This window comes from Coregonus lavaretus (assembly GCF_964263955.1).
Source record: "Coregonus lavaretus genome assembly, chromosome: 34".
NCBI classification, from domain to species: Eukaryota; Metazoa; Chordata; class Actinopteri; order Salmoniformes; family Salmonidae; genus Coregonus; species Coregonus lavaretus.
In genome coordinates this window covers 27625136-27644170 of record NC_140021.1, presented here as the reverse complement: position 1 = coordinate 27644170, position 19035 = coordinate 27625136, and the positions used below count along the sequence as shown (strand labels likewise).

The window sequence follows — 19035 nt, the reverse complement described above, 5'->3', positions numbered from 1 at the left end:
TAAGTAATAAAATCATAATAGTGCATCAAGCATCAAGTCACACACCCTCTTACCTGAAATGTTATTGCACCTGCAGTGCACTGAGTGCACCAAGTAAAAATACAACAACAAAACAAGTAGATCAATACAATGTTCAACATGGGCAAAACAGCATGTCAGGTACCTACCTCTCCAGGGTGAATGGTGTGGAAGACTTTGGGCTCTCGATCTGTGTGATGAGGGGAGCGAGGAAGAGGGTATAGTTGTGTTTCAGTTCCGGTCACCCACTGGCCTGGATCCTTCCGGCCGCCTGTACATGAGACAAAATCGATTGGATCAAAGACCTTGTGTTGTCAGGCGGAGCGGAGAGCGACCACCTCAGTGCTGGGGGTGGGGGGGTGGGGGGTGGAACCATGGATTCACCACAAAGCCAAGCAACAACTCCATAATATACTATGGAGGGGAGGGGAGTCAGGCCTCATCAGTTTGAGTTTTCAGCTGACTTTGAACCACCCACCCACGCAAACTCCTCGACGACGCATGCCTGGCGGAGGGCGCCACCTCTCTTGGTCCAAATTCCTCACTAACCGCGAGACCCACCATGTCAGCGGGTAACGAGGGCCCCATAGGAAATCAATAGGAGGAGACTCCACTCCTGACTGACTCGTCTTCTGAAGGGGCCAAGTGGCTGCAGACCTGCCGTTATGGCTCTCCCATGCGGTCAGACTCGGCTACTCAAGGTCCAAGGTTCTCTGACGCCTTCTTGAGTACACTTACACTTGACCGGGGCAGCTCTAGCAGGGCAGAAATGTTTACAAACTGACTTGTTGGAAAGGAGGCATCCGATGACGGTGCCACGTTGAAAGTCACCGAGCTCTTCAGTAAGGCCATTCTACTGCCAATGTTTGTCTATGGAGACTGCATGGCCGTGTGCTCGATTTTATACACCTGTCAGCAATGGGTGTGACTGAAATAGCCGAATCCACTCATTTGAAGGGGTGTCCACATACTTTTGTATATATAGTGTATGTAAGCAGCACAGAAGCTTTGGAGTCATTTGAGAAATTAGGCTACCTTTGGTCTGCTTTTTTGTTGGACCTCAATGGATGACATTGTCCTTTAGCGGAAGGGCGATGTATGATAAATGAGATATCAATTAACCTTTACATATGTGGAGTGGCAAAACATAAGGTAGCCAAATTAAAAGAGATTGTAACACTCTGGCTCCGGGACTTTTGTATTTGAGCCAGGGTGTATTGTGTTTTGTTGGGTTTTGGGTGATTTTCTATGTTGGTAGTTCTGTTGTGTGTGTTTCTAGGTTTGGTCATTGACTCCCAATCGGAGGTAACGAGTGTCAGCTGTCGGCTCGTTGTCTCTGATTGGGAGCCATATTTATTCTGTATGTTTTCTTGTGGGCATTGTGGGTTATTGTTCCTGTTTAGTCTTTGTCACTATTGGACTTCACATTCGTCGCTTTGATTTGTTGTTTTGGTTGCTTTAAGTAAATAAAGTCAACATGTTCACTCGCAACGCTGCGCATTGGTCTCCTGATTTAGACGATCGTGACAGAATAACCCACCATAAAAGGACCAAGCAGCGCGTCCAGGAGCAAAGGGTCTGGACATGGATGGAACTGTTGGACGGTAAAGGGTCCTGGACTTGGGAGGAGATCCTGGATGGTATGGATCGCCGACCATGGAACGAGACGGTGGAGAGGCGACGGCGAGAGGAGCAACGGCATCGGCAGGGCCATCGTCGGAAGGACGAGAGGCAACCCCAAAAAGTTTTTGGGGGGGGGCACATGGCTTGGGCGACTGAGCAGCAGGAGGCTGCCACAAGGCAGATTCAGAAGGCTACCAGGTTAAGGGGGCTGACGGAGGCAGAGAAGGGACGGATTCAGGAGGCTACCAGGTTAAGGGGGCGACTGGGAAAGGCAGGGAAGGAAGGTGTAGAGGCACGGCGAGAGGTACTGGGGTGTGTAACCAGTCCGGTCCGGCCCGTTCCTAATCCCGAGGTACAGCCAGTAGTGTGTGTCCCCAGTACGGTACGGCCTGTTCCGGCCCCTCGCACTAAGTGTACGGTGCGCGTCGCCAGCCCAGCCCGGCCTGTTCCTGAGCCTCATACGAAGCCTACGGTGCGCGTCGCCAGCCCAGCCCGGCCTGTTCCGGCCACTCGCACCAGGGATACGGTGCGCGTCGCCAGCCCAGCCCGGCCTGTTCCTACTCCACGCACCAGGGATACGGTGCGCTTCGCCAGCCCGGCCCGGCCTGTTCCGGCCACTCGCACCAGGGATACGGTGCGCGTCGCCAGCCCAGCCCGGCCTGTTCCTACTCCACGCACCAGGGATACGGTGCGCTTCGCCAGCCCGGCCCGGCCTGTTCCGGCCACTCGCACCAGGGATACGGTGCGCGTCGCCAGCCCAGCCCGGCCTGTTCCGGCCTCTCGCACCAGAGATACGGTGCGCGTCGCCAGCCCAGCCCGGCCTGTTCCTGCTCTCCGCACTAGGCCTTATGTGCGTCCCCAGGGTCCAGCATGCCCTGTTGCTGCTCTCCGCACTAGGCCTTATGTGCGTCCCCAGGGCCAAGCATGCCCTGTTGCTTCTCCCCGCACTAGCCCTGAGATGCGTGTCCTCAGCCTGGTACCTCCAGTTCCGGCACCACGCATCAGGCCTACGGTGCGTCCCCAGGGCCAAGCATGCCCTGTTGCTTCTCCCCGCACTAGCCCTGAGATGCGTGTCCTCAGCCCGGTACCTCCAGTTCCGGCACCACGCACCAGGCCTACGGTGCGCCTCAGACGGCCAGAGTCTGCCGTCTGCCCAACGGGGCCTGAACTGTCCGTCTGCCCAGCGCCGCCTGAGCTGCCCGTCTGCCTAAAGCCTGCAGAGCCGCCCGTCTGCCGTGGGCCGTCAGAGCCGTCCGCCAGACCAGAGCCGCTAGAGCCTTCCGCCAGACAGGATCAGCCAGAGCCTTCTGCCAGACAGGATCAGCCAGAGCCTTCTGCCAGACAGGATCAGCCAGAGCCTTCTGCCAGACAGGATCAGCCAGAGCCTTCCGCCAGACAGGATCAGCCAGAGCCTTCCGCCAGCCATGAGCAGCCAGATCCGTCGGCCAGCCATGAGCAGCCAGATCCGTCGGCCAGCCATGAGCAGCCAGATCCGTCGGCCAGCCATGAGCAGCCAGATCCGTCAGCCAGCCATGAGCAGCCAGATCCGTCAGCCAGCCATGAGCAGCCAGATCCTTCAGCCTGCCATGAGCCGTCCAGCCAGGATCCGCCAGAGCCAGCCAGCCAGGATCCGCCCCTTAGCCAGGTGCTGTCCCTTAGCCCGGTGCTGCCCCTAAATCCAGGTGGAGTAAGTTGGAGGGTGGTCATGTGGAGGAGGCTAGGGAAGCGGGTGGTGACTAAGGTGGGGTGGGGACCACGACCAGGGCCAGAACCGCCACCGTGGACAGACGCCCACCCAGACCCTCCCCGAGACTGTATGCTGGTGCGCCCGGAGTGCGCACCTTTAGGGGGGGGTACTGTAACACTCTGGCTCCGGGACTTTTGTATTTGAGCCAGGGTGTATTGTGTTTTGTTGGGTTTTGGGTGATTTTCTATGTTGGTAGTTCTGTTGTGTGTGTTTCTAGGTTTGGTCATTGACTCCCAATCGGAGGTAACGAGTGTCAGCTGTCGGCTCGTTGTCTCTGATTGGGAGCCATATTTATTCTGTATGTTTTCTTGTGGGCATTGTGGGTTATTGTTCCGTGTTTCAGTCGTTGTACTGTGGACTTCACGAGTCGTCTTTTGTTTTGTATTTCGGTGCTTTTTCAATTAAAGTCATGTTCGTTCAACGCGCTGCGCTTTGGTCTCCTTCACTCCTAGACGATCGTGACAGAGATATTCTATATATCGGCGGCAGGTAGCTTAGTGGTTAAGAGCGTTGTGCCAGTAACCGAAAGGTCGCTGGTTCTAATCCCCGAGCCGACTAGGTGAAACATCTGTCAATGTGCCCTTGAGCAAGGCACTTAACCCTAATTGCTCCTGTAAGTCGCTCTGGATAAGAGTGTCTACTAAAAATGTAAAATGTATATGGGAAACGTAACATTCACAAACGTGAGTTTTTTTAATGAAATGGAAATTACTACTGACCATCAATAGCTAAAAGATTTGTGATGGAGATCACAATAAATAAATAAAAAACTGAGTGATTGGGTGAAATCCTTCCTCATTGATTTGGATGTTCGGTACCATTATCAGTCATTGTTTAGAGACTGCCTTTTTTTCCTTCCTGACATCTGAACTCTGGGCTCTAATTTTCCCACCTTAATTGGCTCTGTGAATGATGAATCAATTTACTCCATTGGCCCGATTCCGCCACTGTGAAATGTCAAGGTATAAATGATGAATGCAAAAAAAAAAAAAATTGTGTTCTGTAGAATACCCAGGATTTATTTGAGAGGGAATGCCTGCATTGGTCAAGTTGAATAGAAGAGATGGACAGAACCCAGAAAGCCAACCAATAGAGTTGAGTGTGCCATTTGTGTCAGTGTTACTTACACTCTGTGTTGTGCCATGTCACTTGTGAGGACAGGGTGATGCTTAGTCTATTGTGGTGACTGCAGGATGGCTGGTTGGGTACTTTGATGGAAGAATTTCTGTGCAAATGGATGAATAAAAAAAGCTGATATGCTCTGTTCCACCATGGATTCCAGGCTAAAATAAAAAAATATTATATTCTAAAAGTAACAGACACATCTGCATCCTACTGGATGTATTGTGCGTTAATGTAGCCCATGTCTTTAAAATAAAAATAGGCTGATGTTGACTCATCTGGTCAGATTCAATGCAGTGTTTTCCAAGGGTACCATGTACTCCTTCTAACCTTACAGATAGTGTATGTGTTAGCATGGCCCCAACAGCACTCTGAACTCCAAAGACAATAGTTAGACTACTTCTGATGTCGGTAAAGGTGAAATCACATTGAGACACTAAGCTAGCTGACCTCGACGCCACAGGAAGACTTTAGCCTAGAGGGCTTGTTTCCCAAAAGGCTGGTCGTTCAGCCATGTTTTACAGCCACCCTCTGTATGATTTGCACCATCAGAGCCTAAGCCACAAGCAAAAACACAATGAGGCAAGTGCATTACATGACATTTTCACGTGCAAATAGAAGATGTATGTGCTATATACTCAAAATTTATTAGGTACACCATCGAGTACCGGGTCAAACCCCCCTTGCCTCCAGAACAGCCTGAATTCTTTGGGGCATGGAAGCGTTGCTCAATTGGTATCAAGGGACCTAACGTGTGCCAGGAAAACCTTCCCCACACCATTACACTACCGCCACCAGCCTTTACCGTTAACACCAGGCAGGATGGGACCATGGACTTCTTACGCCAAATCCTATCTCTGCCATCAGCATGACGCAACAGGAACCGTGATTCGTCGGACCAGGCAATGTTTTTCCACTCCTCAATTGTCCAGTGTTGTTAATCTCGTGGTGATAGGAGTGGAATCCGGTGTGGTCGTCTGCTACACTAGCCCATCCGTGACAAGGTCCGCCGAGTTGTGCATTCCGAGATGCCGTTCTGCACACTACCATTGCACTGTGCCGTTATTTGCCTGTTTGTGGCCCGCCATACTCATCAACCAGCTGTTTTCGCCCACAGAACTGCCGCTGACTGGATGTTTTTGGTTTGTAGCACCATTCTCGGTAAACCCTAGACACTGTCGTCTGTGAAAAGCCCAGGACGCCGACCGTTTCTGAGATACTGGAAACGCCTTGCCTGGCACCGACGATCATACCACGCTCAAAGTCGCTTAGGTCACTCGCTTTGCCCATTCTAACGTTGAATTGAACAGTAACTGAATGCCTCGATGCCTGTCTGCCTGCTTTATATAGCAAGCCATGGCCACGTGACTCACACGGGGTACCTAATAAACTGGCCACTTGAATAGAAATGTGATATTGTTTGTCTGTATGAGAGAAACATCACTTTTTTTGTAACATATAGCTTACATAATTTGCAAAGCCTTATGACGACAAACACATACAGTACAACAATGGTAATCACCACTTCAGATACTTGTACCGCTTAGATAGCTAATCTCATAAAAGGTACCATAATTTGGACTTGGTCTTTTACTAAATAGGGCCATCTTCTGTATATCCCCCCTACCTTGTCACAACACAACTGATTGGCTCAAACGCATTAAGATGGAAATAAATTCCACAAATTAACTTTTAAGAGGCACACCAGTTAATTTAAATGCATTCCAGGTGACTACCTCATGAAGCTGGTTGAGAGAATGCCAACAGTGTGCAAAGCTGTCATCAAGGCATAGGGTGGCTATTTGAAGAATCTCAAATATGAAATATATTTTGATTTGTTTAACAATTTTTTGGATACTACATGATTGCATATGTGTTGTTTCATAGTTTTGATGTCTTCACTATTATTCTACAATGTAAAAATTAGTAAAAAATAAAGAAAAACCCTTGAATGAGTAGGTGTGTGCAAACTTGACTGGTAGTGTATGTCAAATTCTTAAAATTCAAGGGATAGCCTATTCATTAGATAGGCCTAGTTAAATTGACTTGAAACCTTACAGACTGTGACAGTAAACCAACATGAGATATCAACAGCTGATTGCTTGGGAGTTATTTATAATTCTGACCAATGCATGAAATGTATAGGAATGGGTCATGTGTTATGACTGGTGCCCATACAACATGTGCTTGTTGAATAACCAGTTCATGGGAAGGTCATGTGTGGCAGAGAGGAAGTGTAAGCCCTACATAGTACGCCAAATTCATAACAAACATTTACATTAAAGCAGCAATCAGCAGATGAAACGATAACAAAGCCTATCCCAGCCACTGGTTCGGTAAAAATCGGTGGGATGGGGCTGGAGAAATGCAACACACTCTCAAATTCAAAGACAGAGCTATGGACTGACCATCCATTATATTAAATTAAAGTTAACCATGTTTTGAGCCTATACAGCATTTGATTACATTTACTTTGTTTACAAACATTGGAGTAAAATAATATAATATTTGGGGTTCTGATGGGATACGACAGTTGAACTAAGCTCATGAGGCATTTATAAGGTATATTCTTCAAGAATCAATGGGAACATATAATACATTTATAAGTCCAAAAATGGATGTAGCAACTGCTGATTGCCCCTTTAAAAGAAAATATCCAAATGTTAATTATTATTACTACTATCATGAATTTGGCGTCCTATATAGGGCTAAGTAACGAAGTGTGTGGATATCTATTTCAAGTAAATCCATTCCTACTCTATAATACCAGCGTTGCAGGTGATAGCTAGCTAGCTACAGTAGGAAGATGTGAACGTCTAAAAAGGTGTTTGCTGCTGTTCACTTTACCTGTGCCTGACATTAACAAGAAATGCAATAACATAGACTGGAACTAACTCTAGCAAACTAGTTATTATCTTTGCTACAACTGTTTTCGTAATGCTAACCGCAATGCTAACCATAGAAACATAGTTATGATTATGAATGGGGTGCCCTGGAAGGTTTAATCATATTTGACAATGCCAATGTATTAAGACTCAGACATGGCATTGTTCGTCATTTACAAAGAAGAAATTCGTGTGGAAAAAACCACCAACATTACAAAAAGCACAGTTGAAATGTAGCTCACCTTTTACCACTGTGGAACGGTGGATTGTTTTCTGAAGACCGAAAATATGCCTGCATAAATTAAGAAATATTTACAGCTGTTTTGAAAAATACTAGTGGATACTTCTCATGGAATATAGTAATTTTTGTATCTTTATGAGACTTTGTTATAGTCATCAATCTTAGAGGCTTTCTAAAGCTAAACTAAAACGAACGATTTTATACTGGCGCTCACTAACAATATTTATTCGAGGTCCTGAGCAGCAACGAAGGTCGGACCGTTGTTTGCAAGATGGCAGCGTCCACAAGAGCGCAGGTGCTTTCGCTGTATCGTATACTTATGAAAGAAAGCAAGAAATTCCCCTCTTATAATTACAGGTAAAAGCTTAGCTGTGTCCTTATTGTCTGTGTTCTAGCTATTGGGAGACCTTGTTTACATAGCTTCATTGGCATTGCTGGTCAACAAACTGACAGATTGGGTTGTGCAGAAATGAAATTGGACTTCTAATGGAAACTGACTTATATGAATGTGAGTTAACTTCAGATAGTTTAGTCGTGGTTGGGCTGTTTAGCACCTTTGGCCATAGCCTCGCTAGAGGACTTCCAGAGTTCAGGCTACGTTTCCATCAACGGTGTTTATGCAAGTAAAGTCATACCACAGCAGTGGCGATTTTAGCATGTCAATCTTGGTGGGGCAAAATAGATGTATGCCAGCAAAGCCACAACACTAACCAATTCATTAATTGCACTATAACGGTGACTAACGGTGCACACAAACTGTTAGGGCCTACATAAAGCAGTCCCAACGCTACACCTGGCTATCAGCAGAGCCTTGTCTGGCAGCAAAACAGTTCATTCTGCCTCATTTACTGCCTTAAAAAAAAAAACATAGCTGATATGGCTGACTTGCTTAAACAAATGTGGTTTCTACTGACAATTGAGATGTACAAACTATGGCATAAGGGGACAACGAGTGGATAAGAGGCACTCCGTAATTTCAATTAAGACATTAATGAGCGAGCTATGACGGACGTAGTCAATATAACAATTTGTTTAGCACTTTTGAAATGTACAGCGACAGAATTCAGAACATGGGCTATTCTTACAGTATTCTCCCTGTACACCAAGTCAGAACTGTAGGATAAATAAAGGGGGCATATAAGCAGATAATGAAAGCTCATACAATGTTTGATGATTCAATTTCTCAACCAAAAAAAAAGGTTGTTGGCTGCATGGGCACCACCAAGTCAGAACAGTAGGGGAAATTTAAGAGGGGAAACGGGACCAAATTATTAGGGTGAGGCACATGGGCTACTAACAGCTTACTACACAACTTGCACTTAGTATTACTTTCTTAGCTACAGTATAAGTGGTCCTCTGTAGCTCAATTGGTAGATCATGGCACTTGTAACGCCAGGGTAGTGGGTTCGATCCCCGGGACCACCCATACGTTTAAAAAAAAACATGTATGCGCACATGACTGTAAGTCGCTTTGGATAAAAGCGTCTGCTAAATGGCATATTATTACATATCTACCTGGCATATTACATCATTTATGCAGCAGCGTACAATACATTTTTGGACTCATCTTGTTGTGCTGTGCTCACTTGAACAGGAAGGTGACGCGGCGGTCCTTCATGGGCAAATTTTATTATCAAACTTTGTCATCAAAGTCTGGCATTCTCTGGATTTATGGTGCTTTCAAGACAACTGGGAACTCGGAAAAAAAAAAACAAGGTTGAATCATGATGACGTCAGTGATCTTATTGTCGGAGCTCTAGAAAGAGGCCCGAGTTCCTGACTTACAATTCCGAGTTGGATGACCGTTCAAAACATATTTTCCTAGTTGGAGCTCGTTTTTTCCCGACTTCCCAGTTGTCTTGAACTCACTGAAATCAGATTTCCCAGTTCTGAGTTAAGATGTTTTGAGCGCGGCAGAAATCATGCTGGATTGACAGCATGGCCAATGTTGAATGTTTATCGTTTTTAACTTGGTAAAGAGACCTTTAAACCCAGACTTGGGACGACAGACCCACTCCACTGCAGACTAGTGATTGCTTTGCAATGCTTGCAGTTAGCCACTGATTCCTTCCAAACCACTCATTGTTGAATTTGCGATTTCCAACTTGTTGTGTAATGTTAATGTCCAATGGCCGATGAGCACCGATATGTTTTATCTATAATTTCTCTTCATTATTTCTCTTCATATGACAAGGGAAAAAAAAATAATTTGCCAGTAGATTGTCGACTTGATTCATGATGATCACTGCTAGCTAAGATTTTGAAAGTATGATGTTGACATATTAAGTCCAATCAAAGCTACTTTAGATATAACATGATTTGATGTCATTTTATCTGTGGCCAATGACTTTGAGCCTTCTTGGATGGGCACTTCTAATGTAACTCTATGGCAGCACCCAAGGGGCATGAATTTTCGAGCTCTAACCTTACATTTGGCGGTGAGGTAGTATCCCCATGAGTGACAGAACACTGAGCCAATCACGGCGCAACTAGAGAACATTACCAACCCCTATGCTCCGTATTTTCCGCTGGCTGCCCCACCACCACAGAAAGCACTGAGCTAGGCTGAAGCACCCGCTTTTTGGAGCTGCCTTACTCAAGAAAGGAAAAAAGAGACCATGTTTGTATGCAGCTTTATTAACTCAATTATATGTTTTGTCATTGTTTGAAAACTGATATGTGACACGTATTAATGTCAAAATAAAATGCAAAACAGGCACCTGCCCTGAATGACGGGTCGCCACTCTACCACAGATTAGTTGTTATAAACATCTTTGGTCATACTGTATATAAAATGTTGGGATGGAATCCGGAAATTAGTATGATATCACATTTTATTCGTCACATGCGCCGAATACAACAGGTGTAAACCTTACAGTGAAATGCTTACTTACAAGCCCTTAACCAACAATGCAGTTTTAAGAAAAATAAGTGTTAAGTAAAAATTAGTAAAAAATTCTAATTAAAGACCAGCAGTAAAAAAACTGTAGCGAGGCTATATACAGGGGGTATCGGTACAGAGTCAATGTGCAGGGGCACAGGTTGGTCGAGGTAATTGAGGTAATATGTACATGTAGGTAGAGTTAAAGTGATTATGCATAGATAATAAACAGAGAGCGGCAGCAGCGTAAAAGAGGAGGAGGGGGGCAATGCAAATAGTCTGGTTAGCCATTTGATTAGTTGTTCAGGAGTCTTATGGCTTGGGGGTAGAAGCTGTTAAGAAGCCTTTTGGACCTAGACTTGGCGCTCCGGTACCGCTTGCCGTGCTGTAGCAGAGAGAAAATAAGATCCGGGACCATACACATTTCAAGTAAAATAACAACCCAATGTTCATCTCCCAGGAAAAATTGGCTAGCAACATCAAGCTAGCTACATGTCCACTAAATGTCCAAAATTAATATAGGCTAGTTGTATCACAGTTGGTTTTGGTATTTTAACCTGCGTGTCATGAATGTGTCGGGTAGGGATAGACAAAATCAACATGCGCACGATGACGCAGGTTTGGTCATGGTGTCACTGTCTGATGACGTAGGGTCGGGGGAAGGTGAGCTAGGGGGTGACGAGGGTGATGACGGGATTAATATTGTGTTTCCGCGGCTTTGAGACTGAGATGGAGGGCGAAGACCCCGTTCTCTCCCCTCTTAAGTCCTGAGGTACCCCCGCCCCCAAAACGGAAGAGCCGCTGGTCTCCCCTTGGAATACGGGCTCCTTAACGTTTGCGGCCAGACTCAATATCGCGTGGCTGGCTCCCTTGGGTGGCCAGGACCCCGGAAGGGACCTACAGTGCATTTGGAAAGTATTCAGACCCCTTGACTTTTTCCAAATTGTGTTACGTTACAGCATTATTCTAAAATTGATTAAATTTTTTTTTTTTTCCTCATCAATCTACACACAATACCCCCATAACGACAAAGCAAAAACTGTTTTTTAGAAATTTTAGCAAATTATCGCTGCAGAATGCTGTGGTAGCCATGCTGGTTAAGTGTGCCAAGAATTCTAAATAAATCACAGACAGTGTCACCAGCAAAGTACCCCCACACCATAACACCACCTCCTCCATGCTTTACAGTAGGAACTACACATGCAGAGATCATCTGTTCACCCACACTGTGTCTCACTAAAGGACTCCAGACCAAAGGACCAATTTCCACCGGTCTAATGTCCATTGCGTGTGTTTCTTGGCCCAAGCAGGTCTCTTCTTCTTATTGGTGTCCTTTAGTAGTGGTTTCTTTGCAGCAATTTGACCATGAAGGCCTGATTCACACAGTCCCCTCTGAACAGTTGATGTTCAGATTTGTATGTGACTTAAACTCTGTGAACCATTTATTTCAGCTGCCATTTCTGAGGCTGTTAACTCTAATGAACTTATCCTATGAAGCAGAGGTAACTCTGGGTCTTCCATTCCTGTGGCGGTCCTCATGAGAGCCAGTTTCATCATAGCGCATGATGTTTTTTGCGACTGCACTTGAAGAAACGTTCAAAGTTCTTAATTTTCCGTATTGACTGACCTTCATGTCTTAAAGTAATGATGAACTGTCGTTTCATTTTGCTTATTTGAGCTGTTCTTGACCATAATATGGACTTGGTCTTTTACCAAATAGGGCTATCTTCTGTGTACCCCCCTACCTTGTCACAACACAACTGATTGGCTCAAACGCATTAAGAAGGAAATACATTCCACAAATTAACTTTTTAGAAGGCACACCTGTTAATTGAAATGCATTCCAGGTGACTACCTCATGAAGCTGGTTGAGAGAATGCCAAGAATGTGCAAAGCTGTCATTTAAGGCAAATGGTGGCTATTTTGAAGAATCTGTTGTGATATTTGGATTTATTTAACACTTTTTTGGGCTACTACATGATTCCATGTGTGTTATTTCATAGTTTTGATGTCTTCACTATTATTCTACAATGTAATTTTTTTAAAACTAAAAATAAAGAACCCTTGAATGAGTAGGTGTTTCCAAACTTTTGACTGGTAGTGTAAGTATTCAGACCCTTTACTCAGTACTTTGTTGAAGCACCTTTGGCAGTGATTACAGCCTTGAGTCTTCTTGGGTATGACGCTACAAGCTAGGCACATCTGTATTTGTGGAGTTTCTCTCATTCCTCTCTGCAGATCCTCTCAAGCTCTGTCAGGTTGGATGGGGAGCGTCGCTGCACAGCTATTTTCAGGTCTCTCCAGGGGTGTTTGATTGGGTTCAAGTCCGGGCTCTGGCTAGGCCACTCAAGGACATTCAGAGACTTATCCCGAAGCCATTCCTGCGTTGTTTTGGCTGTGTGCTTAGGGACGTTGTCCTGTTGGAAGGTGAACCTTCGCCCCAGTCTGAGGTCCTGAGAACTCTGGAGGAGGTTTTCATCAAGGATCTCTCTGTACTTTTCTCCGTTCATCTTTCCCTCGATCCTGACTAGTCTCCCAGTTCCTGCCTCTGAAACACATCCCCACAGCATGATGCTGCCACCAACATGCTTCACCGTAGGGATGGTGACAGGTTTCCTCCAGACGTGACACTTGGCATTCAGGCCAGACGTGACATTTGGCGTCTGGCCACTACCATAAAGGCCTGATTGGTGGAGTGCTGCAGAGATGGTTGTCCTTCTGGAAGGTTCCCCATCTCCACAGAATAACTCTAGAGCTCTGTCAGAGTGACCATTGGGTTCTTGGTCACCTCCCTGACCAAGGCCCTTCTCCCTCGATTGCTCAGTTTGGCCAGATCTAGGGTGACTCTTGGTGGTTCCAAACTTCTTCCATTTCAGAATGATCGAGGCCACGGTGTTCTTGGGGACCTTCAATGCTGCAGACATTTTTTGGTACCCTTCCCCAGATCTGTGCCGTGACACAATCCTGTCTCGGAGCTCTACGGACAATTCTTTTGACATCATGGCTTGGTTTTTGCTCTGACATGCACTGTCAACTGTGGGACCTTATATAGACAGGTGTTTGCCTTTCCAAATCATATCCAATCAATTACATTTACCACAGATGGACTCCAATCGAGTTGTAGAAACATCTAAAGGATGATTAATTGAAACGGGATGCACCGGAGTTGCTATTTCAATTCTCATAGCAAATAGTCTGAATACTTATGTAAATAAGGTGTTTCTGTTTTTTGTTTTGTAATACTTTTGCAAAAATGTGTAAAAACCTGTTTTTGCTTTGTCATTATGGGATATTGTGTGTAGATTGAGGATTTTTATTTATTTAATCCATTTTAGAATGAGGCTGTAACATAACAAAATGTGGAAAAAGGGACGGGATCTGAATACCTTCCTAATGCACTGTATATGATGGACTGTATATGAAAGACTCCCATCCCACATAGCCCCCGCTAAGCAACTTCCTTCCTCAGTCCCAGACTATCTCAGAGGCTAGGAGCTCATGGGATAAGCCCCTTACCATCAATATCCTGGCTAGGGGTTTCCCGAGCATGGACATGCACAATATGAAAGAATCTGGGTGTTGCGACCATCCCATGATGTAGCCGTCACTGGCTGACCACCTTCACCCCACACACTGTGCTTCTAACACTACTGGCACCCTGGAAAGACGGAGTGTATTTCTGCCTTTCCGTAAGACATACAAAGCCTTGGCCTTATCAATCAGAGCTCTAAACGTGACTTCTTTATTGTTGACTTACCAGGCAGAGTTACTGGAAGATGTGGGGAAGCAACTGGATTTGGGGACCCTGAATCGGGGTGCTTGGGATGAGGTATGTCATTTTATCGCATGTTCGCTGACTGTTAAGCGTTTTGCAAGGAGAACTGTTGAAATCAAGGCTAGGATGGCCCTATAGACCTCCGGTCATTCAAAGAACATTTGACTTCCCCCTGTTTCTTCACCCTATTGCTTTGCTGAACATTGTGGCCCATAATAACACCGCTAGCTTAGATGCCATGTCCAGAAACATCCTTCTCTTGCCTACAATATATAGATCGGTGTAAGCATTATGAAGGGACATCACACCTAACTAACCTATCAGAGGTAAAATTGAAAAACTCCACTCTAAAACTATATTTTGGTATTTTATTTAATGAGTCTGCTGTTGATACAGTCCCAAAATGTTTTGCATGCCAACAGTAAAGTTTTCAAGATATAGGATTTTCAAGAAGCAAAGTGTCACTTGCCACATCATTATGATGCGTTTTGCACCATATAATGCATTTTACATCATCATGATGATGTAAGTGACAATTTGCTTCATGAAAGTCCAATATCTTGAAAACTTGACTGCTGACATGCAAATCATTTTGTGGTCCTCTGTAGCTCAGCTGGTAGAGCACGGCGCTTGTAACGCCAAGGTAGTGGGTTCGATCCCCGGGACCACCCATACACAAAAATGTATGCACGCATGACTGTAAGTCGCTTTGGATAAAAGCGTCTGCTAAATGGCATATTATTATTATTATTATTATTTTGGGACTGTTAACAATGGACATTTTTTTTTTTTTGTGGATTTATCCGTTTTAATTGGAGCTACTACCATATTGCAAATGGTAATATAGGGGAGGGGATGGGGCCTTATCTGAGATGCTGAAATGGAAAAGACAGTAAGAGTGTGCAGTACAGGTAGTCTTTATTGCAGTTGCGCTGCCCAGATTATCTATCTCACAACGGCTTGAGAGGTGTTTAAAATGTCAGAACCACATTCATATAGGCTAGTCTTGTGCAACTAGATGTGCGTCACAACTGCAATTATGAATTACCTTGCCTTTATCACTGCTCTATGATAGCCTACAACTGGTCAACTGGCCTACAAATGGCTTATTATTATTATTATTATTATTATTATTATTATTATTATTATTATTATTATTATTATTATTATTATTATTATTATTATTATTATTAACTGGTCATTTGTCTGCAATTGTAGTTAGCCCACAGGCTATTATTCTCCCAACCGCTCAATAAGTTGTTTCTTTAGGCCTATCTATGCAAATCTTTATTTAGCCAGTTAATTCATTGAGAACATATCTTTGACAATAACAAAATAAGTTAATTTGGTTGTGCTGTGTACGGTGTGAGGTAAGGAGAGCCAGCGTTTCCACTCATGTCAGTTAGAATATTACATTGTGCAACAAAGCATGATGCTGTATGTGACAAAGAACAGCCCTGATTTAATAATTGAAGGCTTAAAGAGAACCCTCTCTCACTTTGCTTAAAGTGGAACTGACAGCGTTTTAGCAACATGAAATCTTATAAAAAAATCTGTTCACATACACCACCAGGAAGAATTACAACTTTTTTAAAAACATTTTCTGACAAGCGAGCACTTAGATATGGTCACTTTCACGTTTTAATAAATTCATAGAATGTTTGAGAATGACGTATACTAAGGCATTTGTGAAAATTCTATAGCAATATAGAGTAGGAAAACGGCCGTGCGTTTGGACAATTAATAGACACTGCAGTAAATAAAACCTAATAAAAACATCTGTCTTGTCCTGGACCGATGTCTATACAGACTGGTGCGTCATAGCCAATCAGAGCTACAGTAAGCCTATATGCAAATAAGCCATTTATACCACACAGGCCTGCCTTCATTCACTTTGAACTGGACTGTGTGTTTACAGGCAGTAGCAACAGCGTGACTTTAGATCATTAGAACGCATTCGCCAAAAGCCACAAAATGCACCTGAATGGATTTCTGCAAATATGTAAATACCACAGGAGTCCTCTTACATTTGGGAACTTCACAGTCCTATTGATCAAACAACTATGAATAAGTAGGCTCTCTGTTGCAAATGCACCTCAACAAGATCAACAACTAATGCTAGCCAGAGCGAGGTGAACTAAAATCTAATGAGGGAACACTAGCTAGATAAACCCTCTCAAACTTTTTCTGCTAGTTGGCCGTCAAAATTGCACTGATAAATGATGGGGAATAGTAGCCTGCTCGTCCTTCTGCAGCTTGCCTGCCAATGCATGCTGGTCCCAACCTATGTTTTGACAACTGAATGGGAACTTGCCTGCCTGCCAAATACATTTGATTGACAACTAAGAGATATGCCAACTGTGGATAAGTCGTTCAAGTTCAGCATAGCTAGCAAAGTGATTCACATTTCTTGCTAGCTAACCAAATAGCAAATGCATCTCTAGCTGTAGCCACTGAAAAACGATATAGGGGAAAAAGTCGGTCACTCACCCACTCCTCCAATGGCATGACATCCTCCCCGCAGCTAGCTAACGTTAGGCTCCTTGTTTTTAGTTTGCTAAATAAATAGATACGCTAGCCAGGGGTGTCAAACTCAATCAGCGCACGGGCCGTATTGAAAAAACACAGCAAATTCGCAAGCCAAACATGACATAGACAATTAGTTTTTAATATTAAAAAACGTCCAACTCCAACCCAAACTGTCAATTGTTTTATTTGAAAAACATATGGCCCTTTTATAATGTCAATTTACGTACATAGGATGCTGTATATAGCATTTTAAAATATTAAAACAAAAGAAAAGCGAAATAATATTTGTCCAGCCTTTGCTGCTATGCTTGCAGATATGTTCAAATGTTGCTGTAATAACCCAACATGTTTCGGTTATTCATTGTCAAGCTTTAAAACCAAAGCTACATTTTAGTAGCCTAGCTAGGACTGTGGCATGTGTCTGTGCGCTTTCCATCCACTGCATGCTGTAAACGGGACGAATGAAAGTGGCATGTTGAATTCACAGATGCAAGTGCATCAGACTGTAATTCCATAAAGTAGGTGACTCAACTGTTGCCTCGCTTGTGTGTCCTATTCGGCCCGCGGCCCTTGTGTTTGACACATTATGACTGACTTGTGATCATTGCCCTTGCTAGTTTGATTGTATTGACATTCCCAGCCTTAGTTACAGTCGTCCGTTTTTGTTCCAAATATTTAGTCATTGAATCTGAAACAGTGCATCCCGACTGGGTGGAGGCAGCAAACAATGTATCAGACCAGCTGTGATTTACAACCTTATAGCAATATATTGTTGACTACCAAGAAAAATATTGAATTATATTAATCATGCATTGAACTGCATCCATCTATTCTGACAACAATGCCTTACTGTACGTCATGGAATTTTGAGTCAAATAGAACCCTTTTTTTTTTTAAACCTCTTTTATAAAGTTGGTTTTCTTGAATAAACTAGGAATTGTATATGTTTTACTGCTGATTGTCTGTTTGTTTAATATCTGCAAAGCAGTTAAAACGCTGTCAGTTCCACTTTAAAGAAACTGTGTGTTGCGCATGGTGAGGTATCCTGTAATAGACCTAAAAGGGGCTGTTTTAACTTCATGGTCAAAAAACCTCAAGTAAGTATGTGCCCAGACAGTGCTTCAAATTGGCTGCAGCAATATCACTGCATTCACAGGCAAATGTGGAAGAGAAACAAGAGGGCGCATGAGAGGCTGCTTTTCGATTCTCACCCTTTCTCATGCATTAACAATGGTGGAAACACCCTCCAGCCGACGCTTAAACCAATTTAACGCTTTCAAATCCATGATAGGGAGTGTTCAATTGCACAATTCAGGAGAAGGGGATGTGGGCATGCCGTGTGAGAGCCATAGGGAAAGACTGTGTGAGGTGGGCAGAGAAAGAGAGTGTGAGAGGGAATAACATGAATGAATAGCAGAGGTGCTGCAGTAAGAGAAAATATGAGGTAGATGGAGAGGGGGAGACTCCGAGAGGGATGGAGAGAAAGACAGAGCGAAGGTAAGACAGATGGAGAGAGATGATATATTCTGTGAGGGAGCGATGTAGACTTTATTGCAGACACACTGCAGAAGATGAACCTTATCCCCGCAAGAGCGGACTAGCAGAAGTAGGTCATCTCTTGCATTAAAAATAACTTTTCCCCTGTGGCTTCCAGCGCTAACACTGTGCTAGCGTGGAGTCGGGTGACGAGTCATGTGCGACGGCTCTTAGTCATCAAGCAGACTGTCAAGAATTAAAACTTGAAAGCCTCGGATAAATAAGTGATAACGGAAATCCACCCTCCTGCCACATGGGAGTAGTGTTCCCTGTGAAATCTCTCCACATCCGTCTGAGCGGTTCCCTGCAGACATGTTGTGTTTGAGGGATTGGAGTGCATCCATATTCAGCCATGTTCACAGCTAGAGGGTAGATACCATGTTTTGTCTTCAAACAGTACAGAATGCTGTATGCCTTGTTTGGCTTTGAGAACACCTAGTCTGTATTGTCATTGATCCATGTTTTAATATTCGTCATTTCAAAGCAACTTTTTTTTTTTCTCCTTTTGTTTTCTTTCTCATTCCTCATTAGGAGAGATGTATCTGGAGAACACTAATCACTGCCTCATGCTGTACTGTACTGTGGAGCCTCCCCCAATAGTGATGTGGGTCATTTTGGTTCCCAGCCGGCCATTTCTGTTCAACTCGAACATCAAGAATATTGCACATCAGTGCAAAA

At 44.3% G+C, this 19035-nt stretch overlaps 2 protein-coding genes across 3 annotated transcripts in view; one reads left to right on the top strand and one right to left on the bottom strand.

Annotated features, from left to right (window-relative positions):
• The window catches only part of fars2 (phenylalanyl-tRNA synthetase 2, mitochondrial), a 129636-nt gene extending 125027 nt beyond the window's left edge, over positions 1 to 4609 (bottom strand). Inside the window, exons 1-2 of the mRNA XM_084151754.1 lie at positions 4516 to 4609; positions 168 to 289 (exon numbers count right to left, since the gene is read on the bottom strand). The gene's annotated coding sequence lies outside the window, so the exon portion shown is untranslated. The remainder of the gene's footprint in view (positions 1 to 167; positions 290 to 4515) is intronic.
• Positions 4610 to 7891: 3282 nt separating this feature from the next.
• Positions 7892 to 19035, top strand: part of lyrm4b (LYR motif containing 4) — a 68437-nt gene continuing 57293 nt past the window's right edge. The window contains exon 1 of one of the 2 annotated variants that reach the window (XM_084152157.1): positions 7892 to 7993. In XM_084152157.1, the coding sequence (XP_084008283.1) occupies positions 7908 to 7993 (86 nt within the window). In that variant the 5' untranslated portion in view covers positions 7892 to 7907. The remainder of the gene's footprint in view (positions 7994 to 19035) is intronic. The other variant, XM_084152158.1, reaches the window with a different exon arrangement.